We start from the raw sequence: 14,426 nt of genomic DNA, 5'->3' as shown, positions 1-14,426 counted from the left end.
GTGTACACCTGAACACAGCTGAATTTACTCAAGTGAGTATTTTATCCCACCAACTGCATATTGGAAAACAGACCTCCTTGTTCACAATCTCTGCAAAGCCAAATTCCAGGTATTCTTTACTCATACTCCTTCCTGTGCAAAAAAATCAAGGGATGGGTTTTTTTTGTTTGTTTTAAAGCCAAAGCTCTTTTCCATGGTCAGTAATTAGGAAAATCAGGCTTTGTGTTGTTGGTTTTTTTTTTTTGTTTGTTTTCCTCTTCACATGTGTTCTAAGACAAGTTCATGTACCATCATATACTAAATTTAACCCATTCTGTTTAGAAAAGAAAGCGATCAGGAAAACTATACAAATACTCATGTCTGCATTGTGACACACCGAACAGCTAATCTATAACTTTCCTACATAGATGCAGTAACTTCATTTCTGATTATTTGTTACTATTTTCAAGTAGTGCTTATTAGAAAAGCTGAAATGAAAACAAATCAAACTCTCACATTTTTGCTAAGAATTTCTTCATTCAAACTTATTTTCCTCTTCCAACTCTCTGTACTACTAATCCAAACACTAATACCATTTCTGTAGTTTTTCAAGTCTCTCCCTTGCCTCAGTTGTCTGCAAATTTTTAGAAACTGGAAGAGGTTCAGAGAAAATGACTGCCAAGTCTATTATCATCCCAGGGTTCAGCTCATATAGACTTGCTTATGTGAATATTAGTATGCAGCATCTCTGAATTTTCCAATGTTTCCCATGTTCTCCTAAATCCATTCTCTGCTTAAAAGCTTTTCCACAGCTCCTCTTGCCAAAATCCTGAACTCTATGTAGAATCAAAATAAATGGACAATTTGCTGAAAAGGTACATCAGAGGTCCTCCCTGCTCAGCCCAGCTGCTTGGCAGCTGTTGCTGTGGCTCCAGGGCAACAGCAACTCACATATTTGCCATGCATCTCCACATGGGGAGCTCGGCTCCTGGATTCAGGAAGACTCATTCGTCTCTTTCTCCCCAAAGTTATCTTCTGTGCTGGAGCACTAAAACCCTTTATGAAGTTGTGGCTGCTGTAGCACTAAAACAGAAGGGCTCAGTATTTTCTCTAAAGCAGCTCAAAGCTCTTCTGCAGCAAGGTCAGTAAGGAAAGGAGGATATGCCTCGGATATTTTATTAATCACATCTAATTATCTTGAGTTGTTCTCACTAGGACTCTCCCTGTAAGTCGTAAACAAGATACATTTTGCAGATATAGCTAGTGTGACTCAAGAGACAGCCTGCTTGAAATCCTTGTTGGTGACTGATGACAGGGTGTGTGGAAATGGCACAAAATTGCATTGGGGTGGTTCAGATTAAAGAATATATATGTGTGTGTATATATTATATTTTACCTTGAGAGTGGCCAAACACTTCCCAGAGGTTCCCCAGACTTCCCGTGGTTGATGACCCATGCCTGTCAGCACTCAAGAGTCATTTGGATAATGCCCTCAATAATATCCTTTAACTTTACATTAGCCATGACATGGTCAGACAGTTGCACCAGATATCTTTGTGCATCCCCCATTCCAACTAACCTAATCTATTCCAGCCTCTTAAGAGTGCTGTTTTCCCAGGCTGATTACCCCCATTTGATAACTGAATTGTAATGAAACACAACTGTTCACACACACACAGTTGCATCCTGAAAAGAATCAGCTGAAAAATCCTACCCCTTTAAAACCAAACAATAAGGATTAATCACTTATGGGTCACTTTGTTTCTTTATATTCAAACTTGTCAGCAACTACCCTCTATGAACCATCTCCAATGACAGAGCTAAAAAACCTTAAATATAAGCCAGCAGTTCTCTAGCACTTAAATCATTTAAGGCAGAAAGACTAATACAGAAGATTTTAAGGAGCTTTTATAACATAGCTAGAACAAACATACAAAAGTTCTTCACCCATTCTCCCATAACTTTCCCTTCGTTTATTGCCAATTTCATCTGTCCTTTCTATTTCTGTTTGCCAAAATGATCTTTCATTGAACTTGTCCTTTTTCAATTCACTTTTCATCCTGTATTTGTCAGTCTTCCTCTTACCTTTTCTTCTCCTTTGTTTATTTTCCTCCAAATCACTTCATGTCATTTTCTTTTCACTTCACTAGTTCCTCACTGACCAAAGTGGCAAGTGGAAACGTGCAGGAGCAACGCACAAGTAATTCTGGAGAGTATGCACAGCTTCACACTCAGCAGTTTTCTTTATAGGAAGGCTAGGCCTCCCTAAAGTGGATTTGCACTCTTCGTTGCTATTCCAGAAAGCAAGGACTTCAGAACAGCTTTCATATCACAGGTTTCACTGTAGTATTAAGTGCCTTCTTTGTATCTTCCCCACAAAAAAAAACCAAACAAACAAAAAAACAACCTTCAACATATTCTGTGAAAGCAAATAGCCACACTGCAGCATTAGAAACCTGTATCCAATACTGACATTTACAATTATCATTACTCTCTTTTTACTGCATCATTAATATCCCAGACACAACTACCACAGTCAGACTATGGCCTTTAATAGCATAGCCCTGCCTACCTTAAACTGCAAGAATTTCAGTCTCAAATACTACAAGAGGTTCCAGACTGTAAGATTTGGAATTTCCAAAAAGAGACAGATACAGAGTCAATACTTCCTGCTGTCAGATGGAAAATGCAAGGGCCAGCCAGCTTAATTCTTTCCAACTGTTCTCAGCTAATTTTAGTGTTGAGCATAATACAGGGGATACTTTCACTCACCTTTGAGGAATGAAAAGGTAAGAGGTAAGAAGAATTGGCCTAGAACAAATGTCAAGTCTATCCATGCCATTCAATACATATTTTTAATTAATTTTAAAATTGACAAGCAGCTCATTAATTTCCTGGGCTTCAGTACAGGTCAGGGTAATTTTAGCACTGACACCACAAGCAAAGATCCAGGTCAGCACTGAAGGGTATTGCTTTGCATTTATTTATTTTTTTTTTTTCCCCAATTTGAAATTAGTATCTTTTTTAGCTAAAGAGAACCAGATTGTTATTTCAAGATTTTTATTAAACGGTCAAGATTTCTACTGACTCCATTTAGATCTTGCTCAAAATCCCCATAAGAATACTACTAATTCTTTCTCCTTTAAGAATTCACATTAAAAACAACTTCAAAAACATTTTTGTAATTCTATACCAGACTCACATACTGAACTGCTGACAAAGAAAAGATTCTCAGCACCAAATCTGAAATAAAACAAATTTTTAGGTGGCAACATTGACAATCTGACATTTTTAAGGAATACCACAATACAGTTTTTCAAAAATAAAACATACATATTCTGCAAAACAAAACAAAATTCATTTAAGAGGTGACTGAAAACGTAACTATGAGCTTACCATTCTCTCTTGAACACTGAAACAAGCCAGTGCTGGGAGGTCAGTCAGACCACAATTCGCATCTCAGAAGAAACAACAGACAACCCTGTACAGAAATCAGTTTGCCTCCACAGTCTCCTTGCCAAGGAGCATTTTGCAACGTAGACATTTTTCAGAATACTGATTCACTTGAGATGTGAAGGTTTCCTAATACTTCCCAAAACAGAGCTTGCATCCAAAGTAAAGCATTTTGAGAGAATCATGGAGTTCTATCAAAACCAGAGACAGAACCTTATAGAATATATTACTGTTTTCTTTAAACTTTTTTTTTTTCCCCTTTACTAGCAAATAGCACACCTAGGAAAGCAAATAAGGACCAGGCAAGCACAAAGGGATTATTTGCGAGTATTCTTGGTGGTGTCCAGCAATTCATGGTTCAAGAGGATTTTCTGAGCCTTTACTTTTATAACAAACTTTAATGGATTCACCTTTCAAGTACTGGTCCGCTTACTTTCAAGCAATGTAAACTTTAGGGAGATTTGGTTGTCTGTTTGGAGGTTGTTTTATTTTTTCCAGAGGAGTGAGGATGGGGTGCAGCGGTAATGGAATGCTGGAGCTCAACTGCATGCCCTGTGAAGACCAACCTCATTTTGCGTACTTGCAGCCACTCCATTTAATAATCTCTAGTTCTGCCATCAGGAAAAAAAAAATCACAGTACAATCACTGTACAATCACTCCCCACTCATCCTCTCCTTCCATGACTTCTGACTTCAAGGAATCTTATGGCTCCCTCTTAACCACCTGCCTCTCAGACTTTTTAGTTATCCTCATACATGCCACTCATCATTCCTGTCACCCTTCTCTAAAAACTTTTCCAGTTCCACTGTATCAATTCTAAGACAGAAGATAACACAATTAGATGTATTAAGACGCATATACTCTATGGATTTATAAATATACATAATGTACACAGTACTTTATTTTCTTCTTTGCTTGCTTTCTAACAATTCCCCTTTAGTTACTATTTTAATCTACTTTAAGCTGATGGTTTTAAAGATCTTCTATAACCCTAAAATCTTACTTCCATAACAACAGTAACTTGAGACCGCCAATGCATATCAATAAAATCAAAGTTTCCTTCACATTTTCTCCATAGAATTCCATCTATCATTTCATCATCCAGTCTCTCCATGATATTAAGATCCCCCGTAGTTCTCCAGTCAGTCCTCTTTACTACTCTGAATATCATTTAATGCAACTCCCATGCAATGTACATGGACATCGACAGCAAGATCTAGTTGCTCAGAGCCTGGTACAGATGAAATGAAAATGAAAACGATTAGAACTTGATCCTTACTGCTCTCCTGATTCTATTGTAACTCATTTCATTCAAATTTTACCTGCTACTCCTTCCCTTCACAATGTTTCCTGTCCCTCTTACTCCCTATTGTGTGATATTATGCACATTTGACAGAACTAAAACAAGAGAAATTATTTTTTGTTATTATTTATTTGCAGGTAGAGCTGTCACATATAAGCTCTCGATATTAAAGAAAATGCAACTACATCAAAATTAGTCTGAAATCTGTCCCAGATTTTATTACACATTATAATCAAACCAAATCCCACATATGGCTACATGACTTCCTGTCACCTCCCCACTACAAGCCATTTACATTAGCAGACAATAAAATTTCATTAGACCTTTATTCCTAATGTTGATGAGATTTTGAAGAGCTGTGCTGTACACTAAAGAAAAACTACAGGGCTTCTTATGTGGAAGAAAAAAGCAACAGGGTTTTGTGTCTGAAGACTGAAAGCTCCACAAAAGCTGCAGCTCCTCGAAGGATTTTGATATTCAAACAACTGAAGCTCTACTGAGTTGGAAAAGTAATTTTTCTTATAACATACAAATGCATAGCTCATGCCTTATTACAGATTGAGACAATTTCAAACAGCACAAATTTAAAACCTTAGCACAGAAATGTAGACCATCAGAATTTCCAATGAAGCATTCACTCTGGAGCAGACAGACATCACAGTAACACATAAACAAACAATAATACAGATGTAATTAAATTAACTCCCTCATGAATTCTTCCTAACAAGTTTTTCAAAAAGCTAGAAACAGAATTCAACTTTGGACACTTTGGTTTGTAGCAGCCAGCAATACTCTCAGAGTGTGTTCCCACAGCAGCAGCTGACTGCACACGATTGGCAACGTTTCAATCCAGGCAGTGGGTAAGGAACAAGCAGAGATTAGGAGCAGCCCCCCCCCTCAACCATCTCCAGCAGTTACTACAGCAAGTCTGTTAGGAAGCACTGGCAGAGGCTGGAATTGGTCTGTCCATTGGCCTATGCCAGTGGCCTTGACATTTCTTCTTCAGAGTAGCCTTAAAGAATGCCACCACAACCAACACCACCATACACACCCAAGTTCTGAAGACAATAGGAAGGAACAGTGATGTAAAGACAACAAGGGATAACTGCTGCTATGTTCAGTCTAAGTATACAAAGAATAGGCAGCAGAATTTTCATCAAGTTGAGGGGGTGGGGATGTATCAGTATGTGCAGGAATATGTTACCACTCTTCCATCTACATTTCAAGTTCTCTGCGCATCCTCCTGCAGGGCAACATCTGTTCTCAGCATTTGCAGCAAGGTAGTCACTGATACCTAGGTCATACATTGCAAAAAGTATGATATAGCAAAGGACGTTCTATGCTTAGTTGAAAGTCTGCTACTTCATACTGCAGAACGGCACAGAGTCAAAAGGATAAGAATGAGATTACTTACAAACATCAAAAGGTTTTTCATGTTGATATAGCTCCAGAGTCCCTCAACATATACTACAAAACAATTAAGTTCTGCAAACATTGTATATTACATTACATGAGAACATGAGAGTTTTTGGTAAAGATAGATGTTTCTAACAATACACAGCACAAAAGTGCATTTAATCTGCAAATTACAGGGTGAGATTTCGATACTATTGTAAAGCTTAAATGAAAACTCAGCTTTGATGGTTTCATCCTCACGATTAACACTCCTTCTTAAGACAGACAAAATGAGAAAAACTATTTACAATACTGGACTGAGTTACGACAACCTTTCAGAACATTCCCAACTGCATTTACAGTAGTTGAAGAGTGAACCAGAACATGACCCTATCTAAGAACAGAAGGCTGATTATATAAGGAAGACAGATAAAATATTATTCTTGTAAATGACTAGATGACTTCCTCCACATGCACTTTGTTCCAGTTTTATCTCAGTGTTAACTCCCCTCTAATCCACTGTATCTGCATAACGCTGAAGTAATAAATCAGTAGTATGGAAAGCACCCAGCACCTCCAGAAATTTTGTAATTCCTACACTCAGTGGCTACAAAAAAAAAAAAAAAAAAAAAAAAGAAAAACAACAACTAGTATGGCCTTTTCTAAAATAGGCATTGTACTTTCCAAGGTAAATACAAAAGACAAATTGAAAGCATCCATATAAGTACAAATTTTCTTAACAAAAATGTATTTATGTTTAATAAAACTGAAAGTAGATCCTGAAAAAAAACCGTTAAACAATACCTACCAATTGTGTACATCAAGACAACAATTCCATCATAATCCAAACAAATTATAATAGTATGTGATATTTAAGAGCTCTTGGAACCCTGTTAATAACAAGTCTCCCATCATAGCTTAAAGAGGCAAATAGCCATGGGTCTGCTGAGGACCATTCAACTGCATATACACTATCTTCATGTTCTTCATAGGTAGCTATTACACTGTCCTGAAGGGGCTCTTTAATCCTAAAATTAAAAAAGAAAAAGAAAAGAAAAAAGAAGAAAGTAAGCATCCATCAACACTCTTGATTTAAAATGCAATGTTAAGTGTCACTAACATCTAGAGCACAAGTTTCTATTTAACAGTGCAGTAGTGTGAGTTCAAGGAAGGGATTCACCTTCTACACCTAATATCTGCACATACATACATTTCAGATAACACAGTCATGTGAAGCATAAAGAACTCATTTGTAGGGAAAACACATGCCATTCTCAACTTCAGTGCAGGTCTCAGTACCCACTTGAAGCATTTCAATCTCTTCCACCCTTCCTGTCCTACTTCAGGCATTAAAAGACAAGTGTTATTTTTTCCCTTAATCAACAGCTTTTCTCTCATCACGGTCCACCTTCCTTGTTGCCAACTGAATTATTCAAAGCATATCATCTATTACATGAGAGCAGGTAGATAAGAAGTTTTGGTCCTTGACATTGTGCTCTCTCTTATGCTGCAATCCTGGACCAACTCAGAGTAACACAAAGGATATAAAGGCACCCCTCCAAATGTGATAATTTTTTTCTTCCTGTTCCTAGAGTTGTAACACCAGATGCACTAAAAATGCAAATTCTCACTTATTACCATATACTTCACCTCTCACTATCCAAGTTCCTAGTCATCTACATCATCATGAGAGAAAGACTTACTCTCTTTTGCAGTGAAAACATTTGAAAACTGATTCAGGCTAGTCTTTAAATTTCAAACCAGTCAAGAGTGAATGGCTATGCCCTGCTAGTTGAAAGCAGTCCTTCTCTTCCCCAGACACAAAGCCACTCTATTCTTTAAGGGCACCACAGTACATTTGTTTTGTAGCTGCAGGGCAGGTGAGTTTGCAGGAAGACCTTACAGCTCCCTTCCCCCATAGAGAATCACTCCTGCCTGGTGGCCATCAGCATCCACCTGCCTCCCTGAAACAGAGTCGTATTACAACCACAGTCCTCCCAACAGAAAGAAAAGGCAGAGGGCCTTGCAAACAGCAATCATTTAAACAGATAGTGCTGCTGCAGAAATGAAGTGCTGATCACTCTCTGCCCTTTATCACTTCCCTCTGAAAATATGCATCCTTACAATCACAAAGCACACACAGCATTATGTTTGAATTGCTTGCAGGATATCACTGGTCCTCCTAGCCAGCTGTGAATCTAACATCGCAATTAAAATTCAATTGAATTTAAATGAACAAACCAAATACAGTCTGATACTACAGAATAGCTTCAGATATTTAGTTCCAAGGTCCATTATCATTTACTTATGCTATGTTTAAGGTCAACTAACAAAAAGGGTGCTGGCACAAACAACATACAGCCTCTGGCTAATTAAAAAGAGAAGATCTGTTCTGCAATTCTCCTGAATGTATACTTTACTACAAACCATCTAACAGCAGAGAGCTAATAAACACACATACGCAGACACTTCATCTCCCACAATGCTTTTTCTAACTTCCTGTTAACTGACATGCCTGGTTAACTGAAAGTTGGTCACGTCCCTAGACAGCAATGTGCCTCATGCAGTGCTCACCCACTTATCCAGAACTCCATTATTCTGAAGGTTTCAAATGTCTCTCTGGAAAAGCAAGGGAGTAATGCATGCTGATACTGCTGTCAGGGGACACGACCAACTTTCAGTTAACCAGGAGTCTCAGTTAACCAAAGGTTGGGTAAACAAAGGACAAATATACCTCTAACTTGCACTAATTTCTGTATGTTCCCCAGTTGTTAATAGCGTTTCATTTAAACAATACAGTTCACCTAATTTAATTCACAGAATTCATAGTGGAATGAGTGTTTAAGAAAGAAACATACAGTTTGGTATTGCCATTTATAACTACAAAGATTAATTGATCTTTATTACTGTCTATAACATTTACTTTCATACTCAAGAAGACCATTTCTTGTCTTCCCTTAAAAGAAAGTACACTATCACATGTGGTTCCTTCAGGTCATATGTGATCATTTTTCTTTTATTGATGCTTAAGCAGGTAAGACCTATTTTTTTTTTTTTAGTCTTCTTATGCATATGACTGGCAGCTTTTCAAGTTGTCAAGAATCTGAGAAAATCCTTATGAAAGTGACCAGTTGATGTGAAGGAGCTAGATACTAGTGAAGATAATCAGATGGAAGAAAATATCTTAATAACACATATCTCAGGAACAATGCAGAAGATCTGAAAGAACCTGTCCGGAAGCATTCTTTACAAACACTATGAGAGAAAACAGACATGTCATTCAATTTTGTAATGGGCAATACACCCAAAAGGCTTCTGCAAAGGGGAAAAAAGAACAGAATTTATTCTGGGCCCCTGAAAGATTGCTCAAAATAATTTAAAAAAAAAAAAAAACAAACAAACAGAAAGGAAGAGGTAGTTTGTGTTTGGTTTTCTTTTTCTCATCTCCTCAAGATGGATCACATTATCCCGTGCTGAGTCTTTCAAGAAAACACCTCAGATTCATTTGCATTTTAGCAATGCAAGCACATTTCTGGTAATCCAAGACTAGGCTGAGGATACAGACTTTGATTCTACATAAATCTAGGATACTTAAAAGTTATTCTGTTTCCAAGTCCCAGGGCTAAAACTATTTACTCTTGATGAATTTTTGTACAGCTTTTGCATATTTTTTAAATCTGTTAACGAATGAACTCAGACTCCTAATGCCTCAGATACTAAACAATTTGGTTAATGCAAGAAGGTATGCACTTAACAGCTATGACACTGACATTTATTTAACCAAGGAAACAAATACTTAAAAAGAAGAACAAAAGTGTATGCATAAAAAGATTGTACAGAAAAAGATGCTGGTGACAGCAAATACGAGGGGAACACAAAAAATAGCTTAGATTTTATTGTTGCGCACCATTTTCCTACATAGATAATTCAATTATTTATGTGGGCTTTGGCTTTTTTTTTTAACCAGCTGCTAAAATTTTATTCATAGAATCATAGAATTGTTTGAGTTGGAAGATACCCGTAAGAGTTACCTAGTTCAACTCCTCCACAACAAATAGGGAGACCTATAGCTAGATCAGGCTGCTTGGAGCCCTGACAAGCCTGACCTTGAATGTCTCCAAGGATGGGGCATCCAACACCTCCCTGGGCAATTTTTATCATAAAAAACTTCCTTATATCTACCTAATCTAGATCTCCCCTCTTTCAGTTTGAAACCATTTCCCCTTGTCCTGTCAAAACACACCTTGCAACAGAGTTCGTCTCATTGTTTCTCATAGCTCCCTTTAGATACTGACAGGCTGCTCAGGTCTCTCCAGAGCCTTCTCTTCCTCCAGATTAAACATCCCCAGCTCTCTCAGCCTGTCCTCTCAGGAGAAACACTCCATCCCTTGGATCACTCCCATGGCCCTCCTCTGGACATGCTCCAACAGGTCTGTGTCCCTCCTGCACTGAGGACTCCAGGTGAAGCCTCACCAGCATAGAGCAGAGAGACAAGATCACCTCCCTTGCTCCTGTCCTGCTGGCCGCGCTTCTTGTGGCACAGCCCAGGATACAGCTGGATTTTTGGGCTACAAAGGCACTCTACAGACTCATGCCCATCAGAATCCCAGGTCCGTTTGGCAAAGCTGTGCTCAATGCTTTCATCCCCCAGCTTGTATTAATAATGGGAGCCTCCAAGAGCCAAGCGCAACACCTTGCACTTGCATTTGTTAAACCTCATGAGGTTCTCCTGAGCCCACAGCTGGAGCCTCTTTAACATTCAGCACTTACAGAGACTAACATCACAGATCTAATGAATGTATTTTTTAATACTCTATACATAACATAATTAAAAATATTATTATTACACAGTTTTATCTGAGAAACCATCCATTCCATAAATAAAAGCTCTCAATGAGGTAAAGGTACAGATTGCTCTGACTACTGATTCCTAGATAGAGAAGTCTGACAAATTTTATTTGATGAGCACCCTTACTAATCACTTGTTAAGCCTGGCAAGCTTGATGAACTATTTTCTTCCTTACTCTAAAACCTTTCCAGCCCTTGAAAAGCTCCATAAGTTTCTTGTACTATTTCAAAGATTTAAGTACCTTTTTCTCTTCTTGTATTTGTTCTTGCCTGCATCAACCGACAAGGCATCAAGCTTTTATGTCATCAAGTACTTATATTAAGCAATGTGTAATCTATACCTACATCCTGCATAAATTTATGACCTGTGCCAGGCAGCACTGAAACCAGACTGATTTCTCTTTATAGCCTTATTCACATAACACCACCCCTACCATCCTCATCTACAAAAGGAGAAGAGTTTTCATTTTAGTATATAACACAGAGGTTAATTGCACTACTGACTTGAGAGAGAAGCCTGTTAAGCCTTGGATAATTGTTTTCATGTAGAGAGCTGTTATTTCCAATTACTGCTCATGCTAACAACCACTTACGTTTGCAGAGGTAGAGATTCTGTTTTGTCATCATAATGTTTAATAAAGTGTTTTTCAGAGTCACCAAAAACTGTTAATTCCTTATCACAGTCAAAGTTAAATCCTCCTTAACACAAAAGTTACTTGAAACAGATGCGATGCAACAGAGCAGCAAACAGTAGTGTCCAAAACGCATCCAGAAGAGTAAATGCATTGGACTCCGAAACAAGCCCAGTAGATGCCCTTTCCCTTTAGCTGGAGGGCACAACTTTACAGCTGTAAGAGTTTGCTCCAGATAAGCTCAGATGGCACACTATTTCCTTTTTTACTCTGTTCACTAATTCAGAATTCAGAGATTTTTCTACTAGAACACAATTTCTATGTATATTAGCTTGTCATTCATTTTATTATAAATATTGTTTTCTTACATGAAAAACAGCCTTCTGAACTGCTTCTACACAAAAATTTCATCTTTAAAAGAAGGAAATGCTTTTTTTTTTTTTTTTTAAATATCAAATTTCATATTTGTCCTACAACACAAAATGAATTTATCAGCAGATATACTCTAGTTAAAGAAATAACAGGGGAAAACTATACCTGGAAATTGCACTGCACCAGATTTGGCCCAGCTTCTTTACAAATCCTACCAAGTGGAGTGTCTTAACACCCGGTATTCCCCAGTACCTATCAGAGTACCTATTTTTGACAGAATGCTGAAGGTTTTCCTTATTCAGCACAAAGACACAACATACTTGGCATACTCATCCTAGATGCATTTCACAAAGGCAGCATATGCACTGCATGTTTTGGAACAATCAAAAGCACAGCCAGTGAGAAAAATCAGAAGACTCCAAAGATGATTCAGAAAGCGGAAACAGTCCCTTTAGCTGCTAACATTCCATGACTGAAAGCATACCCAGGGGAAATATCATGTTTTCCTGTTTTTATAACATTTCCTCTTGGCCGCTATGATACAGGCTAGTGAGACCTTTGATATGATGCAGGAAGGCTGTTCTCCCATTTGTATGATTGATGAGAGTAACACCAGTAGCAGTGAAAAAAGCAATAAAGGGACAGCAAACCAGTCTCTCTGATCTGTATCAGCAGTCATGAAGGTCACTTAGTTGTGACAAGAGAAAAAAAATCCTCATGTAAGGTCCTAGTTACACTGCTTGTGAAAGTGTGTTCTGGTCTCCAAGATGAGACACAAGATGGACATATAAACTCTCAAGGTGTCGGCATGCATGTGGACAAGTACACAGAAGAGAAATTTCAAAGAGAAATTTCTTAGTAGGAATAGAAGACAGCAACTTTTGTGTGCTGTCTATTCATTACTGAACAAATATTTTCTTAAAAAGCAGGTATTTACTGCAGAAAAGCTATCAAGAATAAATGAGTAGACTCGTAATTCTAGGCCATTGCACAATGCAAGGTTAAACTAACATGTTACTCCTTTTGTCTTCAGAAGAGAAATACATTAAAACAAAGTTTATCCAAAATACTTTAATATATTAAAAAATAACTTGAGTCTTAAGAATCCCAAACATCTCAGTTGTTTAGAATATTATTATGAGTCAGTAGTTTTAAATATATAGACATTTGCTAGGTAAAGAAAAAACCCTTTTAAAGTCTGAACTGGTATATACTCTTCATCTTTATATTTAACCCAAGGAGTTAAATATTTTCTTACACATTATTACAAGTTTTTTCAGTCATAAATAAAAAAAATATATATATAGATAGCTTATAAGGAAATAGCTTTCTTCTCCTTTCTCTTGAAAGAAGATTGAAATATCAAGTACAGATTAGGTTGCTCAGTCTGAAGGTGACTGTCTGGAGATACCAGCTTTACAGACACTTCCTCTTCCTAGTATATTTCAAGATACACTTAAAAAGTGAATTTGTTTTTCAAGATTTCTTGCTAGTTAATGAACCACATGTCCTCTTAACAAGGTAAAACAAACCCTGTAGGGATACAGCAACTTCCTGAAAATCTAGAAAGTATCCAACCCAAAAGAAGACTCATTCTAAAGACATTTTGTATGTTTAAAATTAACCACTCCTATACATAAGATAGCTTCCTTATTTAATCAAAATAGGAAGAAAATAAAAGCAAAAAGAGTTCCAAAACCTTCATGTGACACCAAAGTGTCAAAGCTAGTTGGAGCAAAACTATATCATATTAAGAAATGGGCCAGAGCAATCTTGGAAGTGCAACTACAGAAGTAATCTGAAGATTATTTAAAAGTTTAAGTGAAAAACCTAAAGAACATGAGTAAAAGAGCGATCTTCTCATTTCCTTATTTTTCAACTAATCTCACCATTCTTTATGAAAAAATAAAAAACTTCATGAGGTAATGCACCAATATCACTGCAGACAGTTCTACATATTAAAATAAATTAATCAGAATGATTGCTCAATGCATTCATGAAATACATACATTTTCACAGTTGCAAAGAATAGAAAAATATAGACTAGCCTGTTGGCTTCAAAATATTTTACATGAGTTTCCGTATTATTATCCTAATTTTGCAAAGAAATAATCTGCTGAAGATCACCATGTAAACTAGTTGCAAAATCTGAAAACCTTTAGCCATGCTAGCTCTACAGAGCTATGTATATTCATACAGAAGAGGAAAAAAATATCGTATTTTACAAATGAAATAAGCATTTGTTGCATTGCCTCCTACAACATTCTCTCCAAAACACATGTGTACAATACACAACACACATACAACTGCATGCCTTATTCTCTACCAAGATAACTGAAAGCAAACTTCTGTTTTGCTTGGAACAGTTCTCTGTCACACTCTCATACTCTCTCTTCCAAAACAAACAAGCAAACAACAACAAAACACCCTCTTTTAACCCAGA

The 14,426-nt window shown here is 37.2% G+C and overlaps 1 protein-coding gene across 3 annotated transcripts in view; it reads right to left on the bottom strand.

The window, feature by feature from the left end:
- Positions 1-2,815: 2,815 nt before the first annotated feature.
- EIPR1 (EARP complex and GARP complex interacting protein 1) overlaps positions 2,816-14,426 on the bottom strand; it is a 64,168-nt gene continuing 52,557 nt past the window's right edge. Inside the window, exons 9-10 of one of the 3 annotated variants that reach the window (XR_006182441.1) lie at positions 4,756-7,159; positions 2,816-4,664 (exon numbers count right to left, since the gene is read on the bottom strand). Coding sequence is in view for 2 of the 3 variants with exons in the window: in XM_042892017.1 (XP_042747951.1) it covers positions 6,985-7,159 (175 nt within the window). In the remaining variant the exon portion in view is untranslated. Of the gene's footprint in view, positions 7,160-14,426 lie in introns of all 3 variants that reach the window. The other 2 variants (XM_042892017.1, XM_042892005.1) reach the window with 2 other exon arrangements.

The sequence above is a fragment of the Lagopus leucura genome, unplaced genomic scaffold, assembly GCF_019238085.1.
Source record: "Lagopus leucura isolate 7727_CA_CO unplaced genomic scaffold, USGS_WTPT01 Super-Scaffold_73, whole genome shotgun sequence".
Taxonomy (NCBI): domain Eukaryota; kingdom Metazoa; phylum Chordata; class Aves; order Galliformes; family Phasianidae; genus Lagopus; species Lagopus leucura.
This window is presented reverse-complemented; position numbering and strand designations above follow the sequence as displayed.